The 13,296-nt window shown below is 38.0% G+C and overlaps 2 protein-coding genes across 2 annotated transcripts; one reads left to right on the top strand and one right to left on the bottom strand.

The window, feature by feature from the left end:
* The first annotated feature begins 6,256 nt into the window (after nucleotides 1-6,256).
* On the top strand, nucleotides 6,257-7,250 carry LOC131333619 (uncharacterized). The gene has a single exon (XM_058368240.1). It carries the CDS (start codon nucleotides 6,278-6,280, stop codon nucleotides 7,118-7,120), a length of 843 nt encoding a protein of 280 aa, XP_058224223.1. The 5' UTR covers nucleotides 6,257-6,277; the 3' UTR covers nucleotides 7,121-7,250.
* A 326-nt stretch (nucleotides 7,251-7,576) lies between these two features.
* LOC131334137 (uncharacterized) lies at nucleotides 7,577-12,348 on the bottom strand. The gene is made up of 3 exons (XM_058369011.1): nucleotides 11,992-12,348; nucleotides 7,904-9,400; nucleotides 7,577-7,755 (listed from the first exon to the last, which is right to left on the bottom strand). The coding sequence occupies exons 2-3, from the start codon at nucleotides 9,010-9,012 to the stop codon at nucleotides 7,749-7,751; spliced, it is 1,116 nt and encodes a 371-aa protein (XP_058224994.1). The 5' UTR covers nucleotides 9,013-9,400; nucleotides 11,992-12,348; the 3' UTR covers nucleotides 7,577-7,748.
* Nucleotides 12,349-13,296: the final 948 nt, after the last annotated feature.

Here is a 13,296-nt window from a genome sequence, read left to right on the forward strand (position 1 = left end):
GACTAACTTGTAATTTTCTCACATATGCCAAGCTATGGTTGATTGTCCGCAGCATTTGGAAGTCGGATTATGTGAACCATGTCGCAAGAAGAGAAGTAGATATTCTCACACCAACCATGAACTCTACAGTTTGAGCATACATATTCTCACACCAACCAGGAACTGAAACACCCACAACATTCAGCCACACCTACCTCAATTTATTATATTCCTGATGGCTTCCAATTGTGAATATTAGAAAAACAATTTTCTCACCATTATGTTCTACTTTCAAGGAAAGTACTATTTTCATTTTATCAAAAAACTGCACCAGCCCCTTCATACCCCCTTTGTTTTTTTTGTAAAAGTACATTAAAACAGAATTAAAAGTTTACATTAGGGGTGAGCATGGACCAGATTGGTTCAGTTTCATAGTAAATCAAGAACCAAATCATTACTTATAGATTATGAATTTGGGAAATCAAATCAACCCACAAAAAGTATAGGACTAAACCAATCCAAACCATTAGACTAGGTTCGGTTGCGGTTTTGAACCACGGTTTATTTGAAACTGAGATATCATTTTCGTAAACTATTTAAAGTTCTCAAAATTATGGAGATAACTAAGAATTGGTTTTCATTTATTAAAATATAGAAAAACTTAGGAATTAATTGAACCGTGAAATCACTATTCACATGAATGAAACTTTTGCTTTTGGTGTACCACAATTATAGGAATGAGTTGTGATATATACAAGTTGGGAAATGCTACGGTGTCCACCCGCCGTTTGGGGACACCGTAACTTTTGGCATTACCGACCATTAAAAACATAACAAAAATCAGTGATGTGTATAACCAAAACCTTACAAAGGCATAACATCCAAAATCCCCAAAATTTCTGGGGATTTTGAGGGTTATGCCTCTGTAAGATTTTGGTTATGCACATCACTGGTTTTTGTTATGCTTTTAATGGTCAGTTATGCCAAAAGTTACGGTGTCCCCAAAATGACCGGGGACACCGTAGCATCATCCAAGTTTATACTAAATAATTTTGCAGTAAATGAATACTGAATAGGACAGTAGATTGAATAGATTATTAATTTAGGAAATTAGTTGGCTATATATAACTCTCATGTATACTTGGTGTATCTAAATTAAATGAGTTATATAAATATATGGTTTGGATTGGTTTGGAACCGAAACCATTAACATAAATCCACAAACCAAACCATTTAATGTGGTTTCTAATTTTTTTTAAACTGGAACCAAACTACACTACTAAAAAACCAAAACAAATCATTCAGTTTGGATTGAATTCGCTCACGATTTGAAAGATTTTTTGCTCACCGCTAATTTACAACATGAGGGTATTTGACCGCATTCAAATCCAAAGCTAAGTAGAAATACATCTAGGAAGAGAAATATAGTAATGTAAATTCAAGCCACTAAGAGTCGTTGGCCAAAACATTTGCACACTTGTTAGCATCCCGGTAGATATGTCCATTCTTGGTTTTTTCAAAGAGAATAAATTCTTTACACTGTCGGTGTAAACATTTGTTTCTTCCAAATCAATTATATTGCGATACGTGTCAAAATAGTGGTCTCAATTAATAAAATATGGCGACGTGGCGCAATGCAATTGATTTGGAGGAAACAAATGTTTACACCGGCGGTGTAAAGAATTTATTCTCTTTCTCAAAATATTGCATGATTGCAGGTTCTTCATTAGGAGAATAAATTCTTTACACCGCCGGTGTAAACATTTGTTTCCTCCAAATCAATTGCATTGTGACGCATGTCAAAACAGTGATCCCAATTAATAAAACATAGCGATGTGGCACAATGCAATTGATTTGGAGGAAACAAATGTTTGGGGAATGCTAGGTACAAAGAAAACTTACCCCGAAAGTACCTCGAAAACAACAATCAATGGTTGAGAATCACTTTGATGATTATGTCACATACATCAAAGTGAATCTCAACCACTAGTTGATCTTTTCGAGGTAAATTTTCTTTGTCCCTAGCATTTCTGTTCCTGCAAAAGGCCCGATATAGCATCCATCTCAATTTCTAGTTTCCGAATATTATGCATTTGAGTCGATCAGACCATCGATCTTTGAGGCTTAAGACTTCAGCTGCCAAGGAGGATGGGTTCATGATTTCTCTCTATGAAAACATGCGACCCATACTACAACATGAAAGGGCTATAGCGAGGATTCAGTTTCCTCGTCAAAGCACCTAATTTCCTCGCAAAATATATTAGCGAGGAAAAATTTCCTCGCTTAAACCTTGTCGCAAAAGGTATTTGCGAGGGAAAAAAAAAATCCTTGCCTATTCTGACAAATTAGCGAGGAATTTTTTTCCTCGCTAATGTTTTTCCTCTCAAATACCATTCGTGAATTCTGTCATTTTTTTCAAAAGGTTCCTCGCTAATTGTTGTTTTGGCAACAAATTTGTTTTCCTCGCTAAAAAAATTGACATACCAAAAGAAATCAATTTCTCCTCATTCACCTGCTGCCCCGATCATTCGGACCTTGTACCTCTGGGGTCCGAAGCTATAAGTTGCGCGCCACCTACCAACTACACCACGTTAACTTTCTGATAAAATTAGTGAACTTATAGGTATATATCATTATTTTATCATGTCTTTTACTTCTCCAAACTACTTTCTTCAATTTTAATTATGGTCTTTCGACGTTTTGTACTCTTAGAGTCTGAACTTTATTTGAACAAATTTAATTTTTTGCTAGCACAATAATTGTTTTTGATTTTTTTAATTCGTTAATTTTAATCTACACTATCATATAGGGAACTTGGGGAGGGGGATGAGGCTTACAGAGATTGAACCCCACCCCATGTACATTGGAATATATAAGGGAGAACAATTGCATTACACTCCACTTGCATAATTTTTTGGTTGAAACATGTTATATTGGTATATGGCAGCAACTTTTGAAAGACTAATAATATGTGTTATTATTCTAATTTTTTGATGGGATTATCCTACCTTTTATGGAGTGAGATTTTTGTCGTCATAAGCTCGAGATATATTTTAATATCACATTATGAATGACAAGAGGCATCACTGTACGACGTCGTTTAAAAGTGAGTTTGACCTTCTTCTTTTTTTTTTTGCCAAATACAAAGAGTATTATAGATTTGTAGTAATTTTTAAAGTTTTTTTTATCATCTCTATAATAATATGAAAAAATTGTAAATATTCAGATAAGATTATCCTAAAAGCACTAAAGACAATACGTTTTTTTTAACAAATTTTTTTTTTCAATCCATATATATATCACTCACACACAATATGTCTATGTATATATAAAAATATGTATGATACTTACAAAATTGCATTTGATATTAATGTTTAACATATTTATCTGGTTATTAAGGAATGCCATTAGAATCACTTAAGTTGGATTGAATACAAATCAACTAACGTATGATTTACAAAAAAAAAATTCTTTACAACATGAATGCACAATAGATATGAAATAGTGTATTCTTTGTGAAATAGTTTATTCCTAGATAGCAGTAATGTAGATGTTTTGAAAATAGATTTGTGTTGATCTAACTTGGAGATATTTTCAATACGAAATCACTTCAATATGTTTTTAACTTTGTTTTTTTTGTTGAGTTTTTATTACTATGGGATAAATCATCGATACCTACACTTTAAGATACTCAACTACAATGGGATAACAATTTTTTAGCATGTGTTTTAAAAAAAAATTATTCAAACAATAAATATTATGACAATTTGAATAACAAACATTGTTAACAATTAATTTAAATTGGAAAAAAGGGAATGCATAGAATTAGTGAGAAACATATCTTTCATTGCTAATAAGGATAAGAAAAGTTACAAAATAAATTTTTCAATAAATTTGAAAAATATAAATAAATATGAACATAATTAATAATGACATATATAAAAAAAATTAATGAGTCCTAAAAAATGTGGCGAAATATTTACATGTCAAATGTAACCTTTTGACAAGGAAAATAAATTTTCTCACAAAATGTACCACTTTGGTGAGGAAATTTATTTTTCCTCGTAGAAAATACCTTTTGGCGAGGAAACAGATTTCCTCACTAGAAAAGGCGACGAAATTTAATTTCCTCGCAAATAATGTACTTTTAGCGACGAAATACATTTTTCTCGCCATATTTCCTCGCCAAAGCCCTTTTGTGTTGTAGTGCCTTGTAGTGCCAGTACTGGTCATGATCATCTCGATCGGATCAAACCACCCATAAAAGTTTTCCCCGTTTCCCTATTAAGCGATCCATCTGTATTGGGTTTCATCCAGCCAGTGTCTGGAGGTTCCCACCCAACAAGGATTTGCTTCTGGACTTTCTCGAAACTGGTGGACATAAGAAATCCCCATTCTACGAAAGAATAACGCCCAAGGGGAGATATGTGGGGGTCTGGCCCCGCTCTTCGAGCGTTTTGAGTTTTAAAAAATTTATTTTATATATACTTGATTTTAAATATTATTGATAATTATTCGTGTATAACTTATAATCTTAATAATTTTGTTTCGATTTGAAATTTTTTTGGTTATTTTACATTCTCATTTCTTAATTTATTTCATAAATAAAAAATAAACACGTGACAGTTGAAATAGCCTAAAGATTCAATTAAATGTACAAATCATGTAATGAACTGAAAAACAAAAATCTTATGATATAATAATTATACATTCTGATAAAAAATATATGTCTGTTAAGCCGCCCTCCGGATAACAAAATCTTGGCTCCGCCACTCATAATGCCGTCGTCACCCGAAGAAAACAACCCCACCGCCCTCCACTGTCAAACCACCACCACCACCACCACAGATATAACAGCTGCCGAATCCAAAACAGAGCCGCCGGGCATATCCAACAGTACCTGCAAAAAAAATCCTCCAAGATTAAGGCCAAATCAGGGATCCAACAACAGCTAAGACGAGGCCCAAAACGGAGTCGACGAACTTCAGATCATGGAAACCCACCACCGTATGTGTGGTAAGATTTAGAGAGATAAAATTAGGAAAAGGAAAACTTCGTGGGTTGATAGGAGTAGCACCGATAAAAGATAAGATGTGAGAGATCAAATTGATTAAAGGTGATTTAGATTTGTCTATCATAAATTAGTAGATGAGGTTATTGATTAAAGGTGATTTAGATTTGTCTATCATAAATTAGTAGATGAGGTAGGTAGGAGGTGTAATATGGCTAAAGAGCTTACAATAGAGGATACCATTGAGGAGAGAGTTACGAGTAGATGGAAAATAATTATAGAGGTAGTGGTTCAAACAGATTGTATCTCTTCTTTTGGGATTAGTTCATACTAAGCATTTGCTTTGACTTTAAGTGAGGGTCCCGCTTTTAGACGATGGATTTATGGTTCCTAGCATTAGTTGAGGAGCGGTCTCGGACATGTAGTTATAAAGAAAAAATGTTTAGCTTTTTTCATCTTTAGTCAATTTTTTTTTAAAACTTCAATTTTATTGCCAACCAAAAAAAACCTTTTAACATTTTTATTACTTACTGAATAGAGGTACGCTATATTACATCCAAATATTAAAAAACAAGTAAAAATTTGATTAAAAAATCACCGAAGACAAAAAAAAAAAAAAACATGGATGACGACACAATAAATATTTTTGAAGAGAAATATTTTTAAGAGGAGAACCAAACAAAGTCGTTGGACATTTTTCATAGCCTAAACTTGTTTAACTATTGGCCTGCAGAAATTATAATGTATGAATAATAAAAAATTAGCTGTTAGAGGGTGTTATTGAAAAATTAAGGTACAAGTACAATCCATTCCTTCCAATGGTCGAATCAAACGCTTGAATATGATCTTTATCATATTTTTTTTTCTTTACAATATTTCCATTCCACATGAACCAAACACATCAATACGATTATCCATGTATCACATTATACGATTATCCATGTATCACATTACCGGGAATGATATTCCCATGAATAAGATACAGATATCCCATTAATTCCTGATCTTTGATTCCTGCCATCCAAACCGAGCCTAACTCCAAGAAGTCTCTTTGAAATCAACAATAAAAATTGAACCAATCCTAATTCCAATATATACAGGAGTCCAACCGATAGTTATATAAATTCGAATTTAACCTAAATACACTCATTAGATAAGCTTTACAAGAGTCCAATGAGGCTTTGGTTTTCTCAAATTCCATTCTCCTGATCAACCCAAACTCTTCTTCTCTTTTATAAACCTTCGATCTATATTTTTTTTCCTAAGCCAAACCTTTTGAAGTTAAACATGACTTCTATACCTTTAGAAATATCGGTAGTCTCCGCCGATGTTCTCAAAAAACCCAAGTTCTTCAACAGACCCCGCGCTTACATCGTCGTTACGCTCGCCGGCGACTCCGTCTCGAGGCAGAGGACGCCGGTGGACGATCGCAATGGCGGGAAGCCGCATTGGAATTTCACGATGAGGTTCGAAGTGGAACGATTGAAGTTGCAACGAAACTCGGCCGTGCTTGTGTTTCAGCTCCGCCGCCGCAGGACTATCGGAGACAAGGATATCGGGTCGGTTTACGTCCCGGTTAAAGAGCTTTTCGATGGCGCAGGAGGCACGAACTGCAGCCGGCCGGTGGCTTTTCCGGTGAGTTCGAGGTCGGGGAAGCCGAAAGGGGTGGTTTATTTATCGTACATGTTCGGAGATTTTCCTGTCGGTACTAGTGTGTCACGAGAGTCACGTAATTTCACTACAAGTGCATTAGGACAGGGAGACAAAGGTATTTTGGGGCAGAAAATCACTAGGCCAGTTCGTCAAACAACGGTTGTCGGCGGTGCAGAGAGAGTAGGTATTGCGGGACGGAAGATCCCTAGGCCAGTTCGTGAAACGGCGGTTGTCGGCGGTGGAGAGAAAGTAGGTATTGCGGGGCAGAAGATCCCTAGGCCAGTTCATGAAATGGCGGTTGTCGGCGGTGGAGAGAGAGTACTAGTACTGCCTTCCGCGCCGCCACATCCGGTGCCTTCTGCGCCACCATGTCCGGCACCTTCGGCACCATATTTGCCGATCGGTGGGTATTTTCCGGTGAACGGTCCTTGTCCTTCGGCTCCCTATATCGGACAAGATTTTGGGTCGTTGATATAGGGGTGAATAAGGTAGGATTTTTGGCTGACTTTGATGTAGAATCTATCGTGTTGTTCAATCTTTTTCAGAGTTTGATAGTGATTCTATATCCGGAGTAATTTTATTCTGTTGTTTGAATTTGTTCAGTAATCTTTTCCAAGAATCATTTATTTTGAAATTTTTTCTAAGTAACACTATTTTTGTATGAATTGAGCTAGGAATCTTGGATTAATCTTGGATTACCATAGGGTAGGAGGGATCAAATTTGTACTTAATTTGGGAGTGTGATTCCTCGTTGAATACATCATAAGAAATTATGATATTTGAATCCTATAAAACATCATGCTAGTGTAAATGGACGTTTACATCTCACGCATTACACGTCAATATAGAGAGTACTAGCGTTTTACTCGTTCTATGCACAAGCGAGATTAACACACACCCAACACATGTATATAGCACAATAGGCTGCATGTGTACACAAATCATACCGACATAATATATCTAACATAACATAAAAGTTGCATATTACAGTAACATTTTTTTAGCCTGCGAATATTAAACACAATTTATAGCATCCTTATGGAGATAACTGATATTCCAAACGAAAATAAACCCTTAATTTCTTGAACGTTGCACCTTGCTTGAATCAAAACCTGTTAGAAGATTAATGAGAGTTAGAAGATTAATGATCAAGGATCCAACATACATGGAAGAAACAAAGAATAGAGGGAAAATGATCCAATATTCCTTAATAAAATGTTACTTTTGCCGATCAAAAATAAAACAAGGATCCAATTCTACCTGTCTCGTCGAGGGTACATTGTGAAGTAGGTCTGAAGGAAAGTGAAGACGAGAAGAGAAGTCCCGGCAAGAAAAGCGATGAATGTCCACGGACTGGTAAAATAATTGTGCAGCAATTCGGCAATCCATGCCTTCAACTTGCTATGATAATACATCTGGATTTGCTCTTCCACCTCGTCGTATAACTTAAGGTCCTCTGCCACGGAAGTGATGATGCCATTGAAATGCTCAACCACTTGCTCATCACTGCTGAAGGTGGTGAATAGGATAGACTTTGAACGCAACTCTTTCACATCATCCGGGCGATTAATGAGCGATTTCATGAAATTCACGTAAGCCATCGTGGGCAGGTTGTCACAATCGTTTAGACCTAACTCGTATGCTACAAAGTTTGAACACTTTATGATCCACTCTGGAGTAAAAAACAGAGGGGGAAGTTTGAGCAATCCAAAGAAGAAGAAAGATGTGAACTCGACGGCCTTCCTAGAGTGAACACCACTAGGCCTAACATGGATCCCCTTGCTCTTGAGCTCACTGACAGAACGAAAAGAGTAAATGAATTTGTTGATACTTTGCTTGGCTGAAGTTCCAGCAGTACCCCGCAATTTGAGGGTATTATAAGGTTGGTAGAACGCATGCTCTCGCAACCAGAAGTATTCGAGGAGATGAAGGGGTTTCTTCTTATATATCTCACTAGCTTTGGCATTATCGGTGTAATCCTCGACCCCGAAACTCATGAGCTCATCACAAAACATATCCAGCACATCCATCCATACGTTGCCCTGGTATTTTAAGCTCATCACTGTCTCTAGAACAAGAAAAGGGATTTGATTCTCGAGTAAGTTAAATATATCAGTGCCTGAAGCATGTAGTGCCTGCATGCCTAAGCATGGTACAAGTTTATTTAAGATACTCCGATCCTTATAAACTGGAGCCTCAATAAAGGCAAGAACGAGACAGGCGTCAAGGAACATCATTTCAGCGAATTTCTCTTTCGAATATTTATCTGTTGAACCATCGACGTAGCAGCTTCTAGCATCATCGACCTTCTCCAAAACTCTCTGACGGAATTCATCCATATTATGGCTAGTGCAACGTGAAACTAACATTTCTGCTACCAGAGGCTTGAGGTTCTCGGCCTTCTGGAGTTTTACCTTGCCATGGTGGTATGGACCCAGTGAAACCACCTCAGGATCGTAGCACCCTTCGTTCCGTTTATCGCTTCGCAGTATCAGATGAACTTTGTCTATACAACGTCGTTTTAGAATTCCATCACTTCCACTTGACTCCTCCCCAGAATCGGTTCGTTTTTCACTTCCACTTGACTCCTCCCCAGAATCGGTTTGTTTAGAATTCCATCACTTCCACTTGACTCCTCCCCAGAATCGGTTATTACTTCAATCTTGTCAATCTTGTTGCTGCTTGCCCCATTGGTTGTATTACTGTTACTAGGCCCCTTTGCAAAGCGCTCCATTGAAATCATCTTCTTACTTTCACCTGTTGTTAAAAATGCAGTTCTAAAACACTTGGAAAAAAAGCTACAGCTTGGCTGGATAATAATCTTGAGAGAGTAGCATGAGAATTGATCCCTCTTGCCGGATTTATCCTTCATCAATTTCCTAGCTTTGAGTGTCTTCAATGGCATAGCCAAAACTAAAATATTTCTAAAGTTAACAATTTTTTTCCAAAATATGAGTCACCGTCACAATGGGGGGATAAAGAGACTTAGCAACCCCTTAACAATGAATGAATGTGAGATAGAGATAGGTATATATCTTAACAATGAATGAAAAGGCAGCAATTTCCTTACAGCCTCAGTTTCCACTGATTCTTTCTCTCCTTCTGGTAAATCAAAAGGTAATAATCTCTCACACTCGGCTTCTAAGAGACTGCCTTAGTTAGCTACAGCAATGACCTTAATCAAATTTGGATATTTCATAGCTTTTTTTTTTTTTTTTTTCATGTTGATAAATTTCGTACTCTCCTTTTGTCCAAAGAGAAAAAGAGAAGTGCTAGCCGTACCGACCAATTTCAAACCGAAACCGTACCGACGGCCGCTCCGGGCTGTCTCCGGCCACCGGACGGCCAATCCGAGCCGTTCAAAAATTCTAAAAAAAAAAACCGAGGGGCCCCACGCGAGAATAAACGGCATCCGATGTGTGTAGGGTGGTTAGATCGAGTACCCTATTTTTCGCGTATATATATATACACGAGTATACACGAAAAATAGGGTACTCGATCTAACCATCCTACACACATCGGATGCCATTTATTCCCGCGTGGGGCCACTCGGTTTTTTTTTTTAGAATTTTTGAACGGCTCGGATCGGCCGTCCGGTGGCCGGAGACAGCCCGGAGCGGCCATCGGTACGGTTTCGGTTTGAAATTGGTCGGTACGGCTAGGATTTCTGTTGTCGAAACACACTTCTTTCTTCTCTCTGTTGATTATAAGGTAACTAGGTACTATATAATTACCTATAAATGTCGTACAGTAATAATTTACAACATAAATATCTTTTTCGTAAGTTCACCAAGAAAAGGTAATAAGAATATAAGAACTCAAGCGAAATTCACTCTCTTTATTTAATACTATGTGTTTCTTAGGACGACCTCTGGGTATGGGTTGCAGATCGAACTTCAAAAAGTGATACTTAAACTGGGCCGAAGATATATATACTCAACCAAACTCTATATCTAACCAAAAATTCAAGTCCAAAAATAAAAAAATCCTTCCACCTTCAAGAGTGATGTGAAATTAGTTCGTAAAGCAAATTATAAGCGAATTTCACTGAGGAAAAATAAACATAATGATTAATATGTTCATTTAAAATTTATAGATCGGCATCTGGGTATGGTTTTTTAGATCGAAATTCAAAAATTGATACTCATATACTTGTCCTAAGACATAAGTATTAAACAAAACTCTATCACCAAACCAAAGTTTTTTAAGTCCGAAGAAAAGACAAGTGGAAACTTTTCTTGCACCTAGTGATGTAAAATTATTGCAACTCAAAACTCTTATCTATGTTTTATGAGAAAGAAGTTCTATGGCAATATGATTCATATTTGTGCCTCCAAATTTATAGGTCGGCCTCATGAATATGGGTTGCCGATCAAAGTTCAAAAGTTTATCAATAAACTCCCGGTGGAGAAATTTTTTGGGTGCAAATTGGGTATGGTCCATGTGGTACCAACTATCGAGTAGCCCATCCGAGCCATATAAATGTGTTTTGGACAGCCAGATTCGAGTAGCGGGAAACACAGCGCGCGCGCGCGCGCACACACACACACATACATATAAAAGAAAACAAGGTACAAGAATGGACACTACTGGTTTAAAAATACAAAAATTATATAACAAAACAAAAACAAAAAGCCGCTCAGTTTCGATGTAGAACCCAACACTCCGCTCGTGGAAGTGGATGGAGGATCTCCATTGGATCTGGTTTCCGTTGCAGTATCATCACTGGATCTGCAACATGATGCCTTTAGCGTCGCCGTTGGAGAGCTCAGAAACACCATCTCCCGATCAATTAAAGACCTAGAACCCATAGCTAGAACTTCAGATCTGGGTCTCCGAAGTCCAAATAGAATTGAGAGAGTGAGAATCTACTCTTTCAAAGGAAAGAATCTCAACTATCTCACAACCATGGAGGAAGGAGAGGATGAGAAGGGAAGCAAACAGCAAGGTAAGAGGTGGGAGGGCCACCCGAGGAGAGGGGAGCAAGGGAAAAAGGGGAAGAGAGCTTTCTCTCTCTATTCCTAGAGAGAAGCTCTCGAGAACCTCCTCTCTCTCCAAATACGGAAAGAGAAAATCTTATTTACAGAGCAGCTGTAAACAAGTGTTTACGGAAGTCAATCTCGGCCGTCCAAAAGTGTTTTGGATGATCCAGATTAAAAATAATCTATTGACGGTAGGTAGATTGTTTTTAATCCGGGCCGTCTAATGCCGAAATAAATGGCTGAAATCGCTCGATTTCGTAAAGAGCCGCCATAAATTAGTTTCTCTCATATGGCAAATGGCTTAAGACATCAAGACACATGTAAAGTTTTGTTCCACCTTTTAAGAATGGGTTGAGAGTTGGTTACCTCAGAAATAGATGACTCCCAGTACTCGTCTGCCTTCCTCTGTTTCCTTTTGCCTCTGTCACATGAAATTGTTCTTTAACTCCTCTCTTTTATTTTTCTCCCCAGGCCCTCCACACAGTCCTCATCACAATTTCCAGAGCGGCGCTACCATTTTGGTTTTGGGTAGTCCCCTCTGCTATTCTGCTCATGTATACTTGGTAATATACTGTATCAGTCTAAAGCTGTGTTGACCTCAACCCATTTTTCACGACTTGGGGGGCTGCTGTCAGTGCGTCCCCTCTACTATTCTGCTCATGTATACTTGGTAATGCTAGTATATTAGTCTATGGTTGTGTTGACCTCAACCCATTCTCCACGACTTGGGGGCTGCTGTCCCTTAGGGACAGAAGCGCTCAATCTTACTTTCCGTCTTGACAATTAATGATCCAGATTTTAAATTTAGAAAGAGTTTTTTTAAAATTCTGCCTGTCCAAAACACTTTTGAACGATGAGATTGAGTATCTTTTATGATCATTAGAAGATTCTCGATAGTATATATATTCTCTTGTATGAGGAAACTAGCTATTCGAGTAGATAACCTCAATTCTGAAATAAAGAAAAAAATTGAATCTTTTCTTTTTTTAGAGATATAGACTATCAATCTACACAACCACAGTTTCAGTAGCTAAATGCTCCCCCAGTCGTATTTTCCACCATGTTGAACACCCAATCAACGCTACTCCCAAAATTTGAACACTCAACTCATGTCCCATTTTCCACTACGTTGAACACCCAATTAGAGGTGTCAAATGTGCCGGCACGGCCCGTTTAACTTCGTGCTAACCGTGTTTCATACCATGCCGTGCCGGCCCGTTTACTTTATTTACTTAAATCGTGTCGTGTCGTGCCGTGCCGTTTGTCAATCGTGCCGTGCCGTGCCGGCCCGTTTACTTAAATCGTGTCGTGCCGTGCCGTGCCATTTGCCAATCGTGTCGTGCCGTGCCGGCCCGTTTCTGAAATCGTGTCGTGTTGTGCCGGCCCATTTTCTTAAATCGTGTCGTATCGTGCCGTTTTCAATCGTGTCGTGTCGTGCCGGTCCGTTTTCTTAAATCGCGTCGTGTCGTGCCGGCCCGTGTTCTTAAATCATGTCGTGCCGTGCCGTTTTCAATTGTGTCAAGATGTGCCCATCCATTTACTTAATCGTGTCGTGTCGGATCGGGCCGGGCCGTGCCGTTTTAAGTCGTGTCGTTTTAGTCTGCCCTATGTAACATGTGTGGGTTGACTTAAGGCATAACTAATCTAGCATCAGACATGCAACCATTGTAT

This window comes from Rhododendron vialii, chromosome 7a, assembly GCF_030253575.1.
Source record: "Rhododendron vialii isolate Sample 1 chromosome 7a, ASM3025357v1".
NCBI lineage: Eukaryota > Viridiplantae > Streptophyta > Magnoliopsida > Ericales > Ericaceae > Rhododendron > Rhododendron vialii.

Excerpts from the sequence above, each read along its gene's own strand:
- LOC131333619 (XM_058368240.1), top strand. The coding sequence starts at position 6,278 with ATGACTTCTATACCTTTAGAAATATCGGTAGTCTCCGCCGATGTTCTC.
- LOC131334137 (XM_058369011.1), bottom strand. The coding sequence starts at position 9,012 with ATGTTAGTTTCACGTTGCACTAGCCATAATATGGATGAATTCCGTCAG.